Below are 12,686 nucleotides of genomic sequence, written 5' to 3' on the forward strand. Positions count from 1 at the left end.
ATGACCCTTCCAGGAGGGAAAAAAGCGGTGCCCCTCCCTCCAAGCTCATCTTCTCCTGCTTCTCTGAGATTGTCCTGGAAACTTGCTCATAATTCCTCTTTTTCATTGTCCATTAAATTATCAAATTATGAATGACTTTATTTTACTTATTCAGACATTAATAAACAAAAAAGTAATTTGTAAATGAATTGACTAATGCATAATTTATTGCACAGTTCATTATTAAATCATGAAATGCTTTATTTCATTATGCATGGTCCCCCACAGATTATCCCCTATATAGTCATTTGGATTGGTGGTTGCTCTCCGATGTGTTCACTGGAATGTGAATGCCAGATGGAAAACACTTGGGAATAGAAAAAAGTGCTTGTGTGAACGAGGCATGTTAAAGTGCTATAAAGCGCTTTGATTGCTCGAGTAGAAAACCACTATATAAGACCCAGTCCATTTGACCAGTTCTTTCTATTGTTATGCAAAGCCAACTGAACTTTGTGCTATATTAATATAATAAAATATTATTACATGAGAATACAAATATTATTCCAATCTAAATTCTAATTCTAATGAATGTATTCAGCTTGAATCTGTTTTGTAGGACACAAACAGTGAAAGAGAATGCTGCTTCGCGCCAGTCCAACACAGAGCTTTACTGCAAATTCACCACGGTACAACAAACTAACCTATTTATCCTGCAGTGAACTGCAGTATTTTTATATATCCTTTGAATAACACAAAGTTAGTATACCTCTGTTTGTGTTGTAGGAGATTAAATGAGGACATTACATGTAAGCTTTAAATTTCCAGTTCATCAGATGTCACTGAGCAGCCCTTGCCTTTAAATCTAACCTCTCTTCTTCCTCTTTCTTACATCATCCTCCACCTCTGAGTGAACTTCTCTCTCATTCTCAGAAATACAGCAGCTGAGCCTTTAGGTAGCAGACACACTGTGTGACAGAATGCACACAAACAGTTTGTCGGTTTACTCATATTTGTTGAACTGACAGAAACGTTGCATTTGAAATGACCTGACACTTAAAAACATTATTCCATTTATGCTCCTCTCCAGTAATGCCAGCTAGACTCTGAAGTACCACGAACACAACTTACAGACATCAGCACTCAGTCGGGCCCAATTTAAACCCTGAGGACAGTAAATGATCCATACATTATAGGGTTTTGCCTCTTTTATCTCTGTGTATGCAGTAAGCCCCGGGGATGGAGGCTACACCAATAAAACTGGGTTTTGTGTGATCTTGTTCTTCCATTTAGCCTCAGATTGGTTTGATGTTTGAAGGCGCAGTGATGGGAAATAAAAACTTCCTTCTTAAAAGTAAAAAGTAAATACTCAAGTACAGATACCTGAAAATTCTACTTAAGTACAGTAAGTACTTGCCGCCTCTGGCAATGTGTAATTATAAAATAATACCTTTTCAATTTGATGGTTGTAGTCCTATGCTATTGACAAGTCAACAACGCCAATTCTAATCAATTTATAAACCTGAGGTGAAAGAGATTCTGGGTGCTAATGATCCCCTTCCCAAAGCCTCCACTGCTACCTTTTCATAGGCACACCATTGACAACACTTTGTGCGCTGACAGTTCCCTCCTAAGTGTAAGGTGTGAGTATACTTTTACTGTTAACTAAATGTTCATTTTAGAGTCTAGACCTACCTTTCTCTGAGGACCTGGCTTAGTCACATGTAAACTCTGATACAGCTTTGAGGACAGGCTAATAACACTTTAAATAAACCTTGGATTCAAACACAATGAGGCTAGAAAAGTAGCACTTTAACTACAAGTTATATGCTTTATTCAATGCTTGCAGAAGCTGACACCAATAATCAGTCAAATTTCAAATATAGTAATAAATGTTCAAATATAAAAATGAATCAACAATTAATTTGATCTTTATCTGTTGAAGGATGGTTGATTGAAAAATTAGCCCAAAAAAAATCTCAAAAAAAAGTTGTCGTTAGGTTTTGCAACTGATTGCAGACAGTGAATGTCAGAAAATGCAAGTTCAAGGATATTATGCTCCTGACGACTTGAAAAAACCAAATCCTCTAAATGTCCAGCCAATTTTAAGGATTTGAATGAACCATTTTAAAAATAAAATGCATGGGTAAACCTGTACTGAGTTTGGCACATTTTTCATGCCATTACTTCCAAGAGTTTAACATAAAACCAAGTGATAGGCTACTGATTTATGATTGGAACATTTTCAATGTATTTTGTCATGAATAGGATCCCAGAGAAAAAAAATTACCCAAAAAGCCAAGCATTCACCTCAACCTGCCAACGGCCAGTGCATATTGGTTGTCTATAAGTCAGAAGGAGACTTTATCAAATCTTAAAATTTGGTGTATTTCAGGGTGATGACCTCATTTGCATTCGGAAGGTAACATCCCATACCTGCAAAAACAGAGGTTCAGAGAGTATTATAATAGGACAAGTTGGACTGTGTGTATCAAACAGAGATGATCTCAGACACCATGAGCTTGGTTGACTCACCAACATTAAGCGGGGTGTCGCCACTCAGCAGTTGCCAGTAGTGTGATGAATCTCCTGCCAAACCATTCACATTCTGGAGGAATGGTCCATAGTCGTCATTGGGTGTGTAGGTAAAGCTGTAAACACAGGGCATGACTTTTTGAAGGACAAAATTATGGGCAATTATTAATATAACTGAAGCTCTTGTAGAAGGTCCTTTCATGTGATTGCAAAAGTATGAGAGCATCATGATGCTCTTATTGAGACAATAATGAAAGGACGTCATTTTGTTGAAGCTAAAAGTATGAAGTGTTTTTTGACTGACTTTGTGTAGTTTACTGTGATCAGATGAAAGTGTGAAGATTTGTTTTTGTTGTTTTGTTTTTTGGCCATAGCAGCTTTTTGTTGACAGTGTAGAGAGACGGGAAGGCGGGAGGAGAGATGGGGGAAGACACGCAGCAAAGAGCGACAGGTCGGGACACAAAACTGTGCTGCCTGCTTTTCGCCTTGTGGCGTATATGGTCGCCTGCTCTTCTACTGAGCCACCCCGGCGCCCGAAGATTTGTTTTTAAAGGTCAGCAAAGCTGTTTCATTTTGACTCCAAATGAGAGAAAACATTACTGTGCACCATTAGCCATCTGGCAATCAAAGATTCACACCTGGAAACTCAGGATCTCAATTTCCATTACACATTGAGAGAACAAGAGAAAATATCTAGTTTCTACTTGAAAAGAAACAGCTGATATGATGGTCTTACTTGAAGTTTGGGTTTGCTTGTTGCAGTCTCACCAGTCCCCCAAAGAGGCTCCCATTAACAGCAGCATAAGTCTTGTAGGACTTATTTTCAGTGGGTGTTCTCACCTGCACACTGAAGGGAGTTTGATTAGAACCTGAAATAATAAAGGAGGTTGAGGTTAGTATACAGAAGATGAGGAGCAGAAAAACAACAAGTGCAACTAGTCAGGTCTATGTGACTATTCAAGGAAATTATTGCATCTCATTTTGGGTTTTTTTTGTTTGTTTGTTTATTTTGTTTTTGTAATTCATCAACAATGGAAAAAAATTGCTGAAGCTTACTCGCAGCGGACATCCAAAAAATCCCCAGCAGCAGCAGCAGAGCTGCAGGGAGAAGAGCAGGTTTCTTCATTTTGACTGCTGGGCACCAGAATACACAAAGTTAGATATGCAAATATGAATACAAATATACATCAGGAATCCATAAATGTAACATATATAAATATAACAACATTTTATCCATTACTTTCAGTTAGGTATTTTCCTTTAACCTGATCCATGACTTTCAGCAGACCATACAGTTTTATCTTTTTATATCATATATCCATTTCTTATCACTACATGTTTCAATGATTTTTAATGATTTCTTTTTTCATTAAAGTGAACAGTGATTGATTGCAAGACACTTAAATCTCTTAAATAAAAGCTCCAGCTAGACTAATTAAAATAGCAAAGAATAAAATATTTCTTACCTCCTTCAGCGATGTACTCCTTCCAACAGATGTGTAAGAATGCAGAAGTTGAGGCTGGTAAGTTTTGGGTTGAGTAGTTCCTGCTCCTGAAGCTCAGATTTGCACATTTTATACCTTTACACCACACATTTCATCATACAGAAAACAACCACTGGTGATACAGAAGAATAACCAAGCCCAGATTTCTGGGGAAAAAAAAAAAAAAAAGATATACCTGACCTGCCAACTGGTTGCATTATGACAAATGATGACAAAACAAAAGAGGCCTGAATCTGTGTTGACTCAGCAGGGAGGATATTCAGTGGGTAAAGGTGAAAATAATCATTAAGAGGAATGTAGCAGTTACCAATCATTTTTAAATTAGAGACTTCCTGGACAAGTTTGAAGTACAGTTTCAAAACCTGTTGACATACAGCAATGTGTGAATTATGTGGAGGTGCTTGCCTGTATCTTTCTCTTGTGTAAACTGTGTACATTATTTAATGGGAGCACAAACTTTTTCACTTCCACCTCCTGGCCTCACTGTTAGCATGTCAGGAAGGTCCCAAAGAAAGTAAATGTAAATGGACTCATTCTTATATAGCACTTTTCTACTCTACTTGAGCATTCAAAGCTCTTTATGCAACACATCTTCATTCCCCCATTCACACACACATTCATTCTACATTAAGTGCTTTCTATCTAACATTCACACACATTCACAACAATTTGGGGTTCAGTATCTTGCCCAAGCAGTGACGTGCGGTGAGGGTCGTGACTGGTGAGGCACTGACGTCATCACATCAGATTTACAAACATATAGCTTATTCACCATTTGATTGGCAACAGTTGTTTTGTTTAACATTAACATAGTCTGAAGCAAACCTTTTAGCTCCGGTGTTGGTCTTCCTTTAATTATTATCTTCTGCTTCGATTGAAAGTCCAGTTTAGAAAATTCTTTCAGTTGAGTTATGTAATCTTCCATGTTGAACATAAGGCCAAGCAACAGGAAAAACTAACTGGCCTTGCTAACTGTTTATGGTAGCTTGCCGCCGAGGAGTCGTAGAGTCCCTGGGATCACCAGCGCCCCCTACCATGAGGCACGAGAACTGCGTGCCTCACCTAGTGTCTCTTCGCAGCAGTTTCATGATCGCTCAACACAAGAATGCATTACACACATACAGTTGTTAATGAAAAAAACAAAAAAAAAACTGTGCATTATATACACCAGCTAAAATATGGAAATTTAGTTCATATAGTAAAAGTGTTAGAACATTTTAATAGCCACATGCAAAGGGAAAGTAATCCGGTCTCACTGCATAGCATGCCAGCACAGTTAGTAGTCATTGGCAATGACTATACTGAGCCGCACCACGGATTGCGCAATCCGTGGTGCGGCTCGCCGGGCTGGTGCCTCACCGTTCGTCTCTTAGTATTTGACCGGCAAATGCGAAAATTCAGCGATTTTGAAAAAACTAATCTAAAAATGGTGTAGTTAAATGGAAAAGAACTTTAAAATACAAATCACTGAATGAATATAACCATTTAATTTATTTTTTAATTTTATATTTCCACGATGACAGGTGAGGCCGTGCCTCACCTGCCTCCCCTGACTGCACGTCACTGTGCCCAAGGATGCTTTGGCAGGCAGAGTGGAGCTGCTGGCTGTCTGCTCTGTCTCGCCACTGCTGCTAGGGGGTCCCACACCACTGTTTTCACTGTTTTTGTGCTTTAAAAAACACAGCAGAAAGCTTCACTGCATTATGTTCCAGTACACTTTTCATTGTTACCCAATGCCTGATTTTTCTGTTTCCTTTTAAATGCATAAAGACATTTGTATCATTTACTGGCACAAAAAACAAAACAAACAAACAACAAAACAAAAAAGATCACTGAACAAACTGCTCTCCATCATGGACAACCAATCTCACCCACTCCACTCCACACTGCTGAGGCAGAAGAGCTCCTTCTCCCTGAGACTGATTCAACCCTGCTGTCAAAAAAGAACACTTCGGGAAATCATTCCTACCATCCTCTATAAAACTATATGGTAATAACTCTTCTCTATGTGACAGGTGAACATATTTGTGTATTATCTTCTTGCGATGGTATTTCAAATCTTTAGTATACATATTTATTAATGGAATTTGCACTACTCACTTGGACAATGTCAGTCTTACTATTACTCTTCTTTACCTACATGTTCATATTTCATTTGTTTCATTTTGTATCACTGTTGTATATGTATAGTTTTGCACTCTGTGCCTGTGGCATTTCTACTCTCACTTTCACTTTGTTGTTTGATTGTCCTATTTTTCTATCTATGGTTCATGACCTCTTACAGAAGAGCGAGTGTAGACACAGGAAACCACACACAGGCACAGTTTCGCCACTTTTGCTGCAAGGAGGCAGCCAGTCTTTGCATCTTTCTAGAAAACAAGTCATAACCCTTTCAGTGTCACAGTTAGGCTATGTGGCAGGACCCAAATGCAGGATGTGCTACAACAGAGCGAAACTCAAACAGTATGTATTTACTGGAGGGCTCACAAACCACAAAACAAATAACAAAATCTCAACCAGGGCAAGAACAAAAACACAAGGAAGCCTGGGAGAAACTAAGGGGGACAAAACACTAAACAGGGAACACACAACTAGGGGGAACACACAGATGACACCACAACTAAGAACAGAGAAAACCTGAGGATTTAAATACACACACAAGGAAATCAGGGAGAGTGGAAACAACAGGGAACAACAGGTGAAACAAATGAAACTAATAACAGAGGAAGCAAAACTAAACACAAAGCACAGGGAACATGAGACTGTCAAAATAGAACAGGAAGTGACCGACCATGATGCACACGCAGACTTAACAGAACACGAGGACTAGGATATACAGAGGGACATGAGGAAACCACCCGATGCGAGACTAAACATGAAAAGGGGTCAAGACACAGGGAAGACAAGATCACAAGGAGAAACAAACACAGGAACACAGAGACACAGGAAGACAAGGACCAAGGAAAACAGAATGCAAAGCAATAACCCAAACCCAAAAACTGAATACAAAACAATAACCAACAGAGAACCTAATCAGTGAGAAACACAAGCCAAAAAAATACAACAAAACAGAACTACACAAAACACTGGGCAACCAGCCCAGGACCATGACATTCAGTTGCTAAATAAGGACACAAAGAAGCTTACCTTTGTGTAACCTTTCATAAACTGACAGTCTAGCCTTTATTCAAATGGGCCACGACTGAAACTCGCCAGTTTGTGAAACAAGGCCCTCAAATGGGGGGGCTCAAATAAGGTCAGGGGGTGACACAAACAACTATAATCAGTTACTGTCATCCATCTGCTGATCAGTAGTGGACAGGAAAGTTCACCTTGTTCAAAATAACTTCTGAGAGGTCACACAAAGCTCTACTCTCATGTAGTCATATAAGACACTTCTCTCTTCATGTAACAGTGTTTGCAGATACTTATATAAGCATGATTATTATGACTAGCACAGCAACTATTTTTCTAACAGTCACATAAGATCAAACTTTCATAAAATCTCTTAAAATTTTACTGCCTTTGTTTGTATTGTTAACATTTAGAATATGATATTAGTATTTGGGGATTCTAAATATGCCACTGCACCAGTGTGGGTTCTGCCAGTGGGTCCAAGGATTTCATGCTGAAACCTAATGACAGTCAGTGTGCAAGTCTGTTTCTGATTGATGATGTTTTATATCTTTAAATGCACTCGAGCTGACCCTGGATTGGAGAATGGAAGCTCTGCATTCCAGGCTGACCACGGAGGTTATTATTCATTTTTGTGCGGTTGCCCCCCACTGCTTCAGACAATTACTGTATATTATTGTGCCCCTATGACAGAACATAATCATGTAACAACGAACTAAGATGAAGATTTGAAGGTCTGATTGTAAGTAGAGAGAGAGAACTTCATATTAATGTCACCTCCATCCTTTTCTTTCTCTAGCAGTTGGGCTGGTGTCTATCCCAGCAGTCATGGGGCAAGGGGAGGGGTACACTATGGACAGGCAGCCAATCTGTTGCTGGGGTAACCCAGGGAGCCGCGTACCTGTCGGCTAACACAGAGACAAACAATCATTCACACTCAGTTTAGAATAACTAATTAACCCAATATCCGCGGTTTTTGGATTGTGGGAGGAGAAACATGTAAACTCCACACAGAAAGGCTCCAGACTGGATGCAAACTCAGGACCTTCTTGCTGTGAGGAGACAGTAACACCACGTCACTCCATACCACGTGCTGCCCCTGTTATGAACTTCACAGAATCAAGTTGAAGCTTTATTGATGCTGAACAAACCTGTGATATTTGTTGCGGCCAGCAGAGGGCCTGTTCGTGCCACTTTTCGTGCTTTCTTGAATCCAGTGGCGCACTGAATGCCACGGTTGTAAAGAGGCAGGGCAGAGAGAGACAGAGACGCACGACACAGGGCTGCTCGGCAGAGGAGGACTCAGTTCACAGTCAGCCTGCGGTCTAAATAAGCGCTGCGTGTCCTCCTCTAAACCGCAGTTTTGTGTCGGTTGTGGATCGCGTTGAGGAGAAAGGCGCACTGTGAGGACTGCAGCGGCCACTCAGAGGGGAATATTGCTACAAGACTCCGCAGAAGAAGAAGACGATTACTGTGAGTTTGATGCGTCACACCAAAGATTTGTAGAGACGAAAAAAATGACTACAGCAACCGACACAGATGTACACCTAACATGCCCTATAGCTTTATGTACACACCGTCTCACATCGACAGTTCTCAGGTGTCGCGACAGGTGACAAACTGCAGGTGTGCGCTTGTAACGAATCAAGTCAGCCAGCTGCTCAATAACTCGTCTAATAAAGAGGTGATCTTTTCTGTGACAAACTCCGAGTCACTGAGGCTTTTTAAAATCAAAAATACAAGGTCTGATTAAAGCGTCATGATTTTAGATCCTCTCAACATATTCATGTTAAATTCAGGTGTGATGTTGGAGATTTGATTTTTGAATGTTAATCTTGCTGATTTTATTCAGATGAGGGCTGCTCCACAGTCAGATTTTCCTTTTGTTTACTGTGTCAACACTTTATGCATATTTTATAGCCATTTTCTGTTAAATGAAGTGTTTTTCGTGAGGTGTCCACAACCCTGGCCTTGCACATTCAGAGGGAAACGGGCAGTTTGACGGGAAATGAGACAAGCATGATTGGAAATTGTGTAACTGGGCATGGAGGAAGAAAGTTTGGTTCAAAACATGATGGCAGTAATGGGAAAAGTGACCTTGTTAACTTCCTGTGGGTGTTTGAGTGCGCATGTCTTGTCAACACCGCGATACTCTTCTCAGAAACTTTGCTGCATGTGTGATGCAAAACACTCCAGAAGATTATCTGTTTCTCCAAATTTCTGTCTGTGCCTCAGCATCTGTCACATTATCACTGCTCTTTACAGCAAGGTGCTACATTTCTCTGCTGGTATTTGTTAGCCAGGCTTCTCGCAGACAGCCCCGTTCACCCTGATGCATCCCCACACCAGAGTCACTGAGCTGTGAATACTGTGAAACAGTTTTAGGAGTCCAAACAAGAGGAGAGACAACCTGGAGGCTTCTCAGTGTGCAGTGAAGCCTTTAAAGCAAGCAACCAGCAACAGTGTCAAATGATCTGGATTTACTCAGTTGCAGTTCAGCTAATGAGCTGCTTTTTATATGATGAGCTGAGTTCAGTGAGATTTACTTTGTTTCAGTGAATAAGTGTGTGGAATCATTATGATGTGGTTTTCGCTCTGCTGTGAGAAGCAGTTGCATTTATATTTTGTGATGTGATGATAAATCCTTTTTGGAAATGCTTCAGGTGATTTTTGAATGTATGCATTGTTGTTGGTTTGTCTGATATATTGCAGACATCAGACACTAATTTGAATAATCATTCAAATTTGATTAGTTTCAAGCCAGGCTACAATACAAAGACAAAGTGTCTCTATATAAATGTGTAATCTCTTTATTAACCTCGTGTTCCTCCTTCATTTGACTCGAAGGAAGTGTGGGCTGGTCCAGGCTGACCACTTTGCCACAGGATTTTTTTTGAAAGGAAAATGGCCCATGCAAATCCCTTTTGGGAGTAACACCTGTGCTCCTATCCTGTGCTGCCTGCTGCCTTTGCACTGATAAGAGTGAGAAGCATTCGTGCATTATGTAATATTTTCCATCTGAGTGGCAGCAGAAGTGCCTCAGCACCGTGGAGCCAAAGCTGTCAACACAAATCATATTTGATGATTCTGTGACTTTCTGCAGCTTTCTCTGCTTGGATTTTCACCGCGGTGCACTGGATCCTCACAGCAGTAATTAAACAGTGACACTACAGTGCACACACTAATTCAAAGCAGAGGGCAGTCTCACAGGGCACTCATACAGCTGGAAAAAAAAAAAAAAAAAAAGCTGTATGAGCGCCCTGTGAAAAGGTAGCACAATTAGCAGCTGTAGGGTTTTTGTTTTTTTTAGTGCAGTCTTGTGATTTTTGGGCCAAAGAGCACTCTGTGTAATGTGCTTGTACTGTACCATGGGATTCAAGTAGTGATAGGACTAAAATAACAGGCATATGAGACTTATTAAGACAGTTACGTAAGTCAGTACCCTGAACATTAGCTCGCAGCTCTGTCATTCCTGATAATGGTTTGAGTGACCAGTGTGCCACGCAGGGGTGGGGCTCTGGTAACATTCAAGATGTTCAGATCACAGAAAAAAAAAAATGGCTTGCTGTGTTGTGAAAATTAAATCTGGCACCTGGGATTGTTTGTGTGCGTTCAGTGCGACCTCTCCTCCCACTACAGCCATTCTAGTTCTTCTCTCAGAGGATCCTCCCTCACTATTGTCCACAGCCTGTATTGAAACTGCCTAACATGCTGTGTTCCAGTCGCAACGAGCTGAAGCCATAACAGGAGTGTTTGTTTTCTTTCTGGAGTTCGTCATCTTGGGTTGTCCGACACCATGTCAGCCTTTTCTTGCTTCTGTGTAATGCTCAGCTGTAGCAGAACTTAAGTTAATGGCTGTGTTTCTGCTTCACTGCTTGTAGTGAAGAGGGTTATCCTGCCCTTCAGCTCCTGATTGTGTTAATACTGCTTACAGGGTTTTTTTTTCCAGTGGGTCAGTGGCATTTGTGCATGGAAACTAATGATTACTTTTTTATTGGTTAATCTTGTTGGTTAATCAGTTACTAAATTACCAGTTTATCACACAGTGTCAAAGCAGCAACCAACTAGCAGAGCTGAAGAAGGTGACGCTTTAGTCTAGCTGTACGTTTTTGAAGCAGAAACTGAGAATCTAAATATCTGACATGCATTAAGTGAGGCCTTTTTCTAGGCTTAATACTAATGGAGACACAGGAAATGACCTCAACTGTATCCATCTGGAACACAGTTGACTATAAATAAAATAATGTAAATCATCTTGACAAGCCAGTCAGACGAGTCATATTTGGAGATTTAGGCACATGATATTGGTCCAACATGACCTCCTCCTGAGCAGAGTATGGGCTTGCTCTGTCTTTCTGTTCTGTTTTATTGTCCTCATTCACTGGCCAGGCTCCACTCATGTCAGCACATACCACATAGGCCTACTACTGACTGCCACCAGCTCGAGTGAGAACATTAGAGAGAGATGGCTAAAATTTTATTTGAGAATTAAATCTAGTCTTTTAATTTCTTTCCTTTTTTTTTTTTTTGCCACGCCACATATACTGTATGTGAGTTATAAGCAAAGAAGAAATCATCTGCTTAAATCACTATTATGTTAAGTACAAAATATTGCCAAAATTGTCATTTGTTTATATGAAGACATGAATAAAAACATAAATTACATGTTCGCAAATAGTTTAAATTCATTAAATATGTTGAGGTTTTACTGCCAGACCACAGCATCGACAGTCTGTGTAAATGTGTTTTGAGGGCAATGATTCTTCAGCGTTTTGGTTTTTTCCTCATATAAAGTGAAATATGTGAAATGGATAATTAAAGGGGCACTCCACCAATTTTACACATCGGCTCACTGAGTGCTAAAAGTTGTGGTTCAAGTGGTTCTTGAGGTACTTTTATGTCAGTTCAGCTGCATTCACACAGTGTTGGCAGAATGGGAAGAAGAAAACCTCACATTATTCAAAGCTTTAATACTTTATCTCCAGTTAGTCACCCACTTTCTTATTGGCCTTTTAGTTAAACCATTTAAATAGCCTAAATTAGCTTCTTTTGTGCAAACTTCCTTTTGAAGAATGATGAAAAGATACAACTGAGTGGGACCCGTTCTAAGGATGAAAATCCAAAATACCTCAGCCTCTGCGAGAGACTTTGATTGCCCCTTTAAGACTGAAGACTCCATGTTCAGATGACCTTATGCAGTCTTAAATACATGACTTTACAAACATTCTTCAGTAAGAGTTGTTTTCTGCTACATATAACGTTATGTTTATACAGAGAGAGACATGTTACTCTTTGAAGGATCATCAGCAAACACCACTGTGATGGTCTCTTCATGTACTTTGCAGAATGGGAACAAGGATGCAGAACTTCCTGGTATTATCATTTTTATCTTAATGACCTCCAAATGGGAATTCCCGTATCTGACATCAGCACCAGCTTTTGAAAGTGTTAAAAAGAGAAAAATCCCAAAGGAGATGATTGGCCCATAGTTCTTCTACTCCGCATGACGATTGGTTGTTCGGCTGGTTGGTTGGA

The 12,686-nt window shown here is 40.0% G+C and overlaps 2 protein-coding genes across 2 annotated transcripts in view; one reads left to right on the plus strand and one right to left on the minus strand.

Moving 5' to 3' along the window:
* Positions 1-1,879: 1,879 nt before the first annotated feature.
* LOC115786088 (cobalamin binding intrinsic factor-like) lies at positions 1,880-4,037 on the minus strand. Its single transcript, XM_030738120.1, has 5 exons — positions 3,978-4,037; positions 3,568-3,642; positions 3,248-3,380; positions 2,512-2,627; positions 1,880-2,412 (listed from the first exon to the last, which is right to left on the minus strand). Exons 2-5 carry the CDS (start codon positions 3,635-3,637, stop codon positions 2,351-2,353), a joined length of 381 nt encoding a protein of 126 aa, XP_030593980.1. The 5' UTR covers positions 3,638-3,642; positions 3,978-4,037; the 3' UTR covers positions 1,880-2,350.
* Positions 4,038-8,408: 4,371 nt separating this feature from the next.
* Positions 8,409-12,686, plus strand: part of pip5k1bb (phosphatidylinositol-4-phosphate 5-kinase, type I, beta b) — a 30,607-nt gene continuing 26,329 nt past the window's right edge. The window contains exon 1 of the mRNA XM_030738377.1: positions 8,409-8,624. The gene's annotated coding sequence lies outside the window, so the exon portion shown is untranslated. The remainder of the gene's footprint in view (positions 8,625-12,686) is intronic.

Source organism: Archocentrus centrarchus, chromosome 9 (genome assembly GCF_007364275.1).
Source record: "Archocentrus centrarchus isolate MPI-CPG fArcCen1 chromosome 9, fArcCen1, whole genome shotgun sequence".
Classification (NCBI taxonomy): domain Eukaryota; kingdom Metazoa; phylum Chordata; class Actinopteri; order Cichliformes; family Cichlidae; genus Archocentrus; species Archocentrus centrarchus.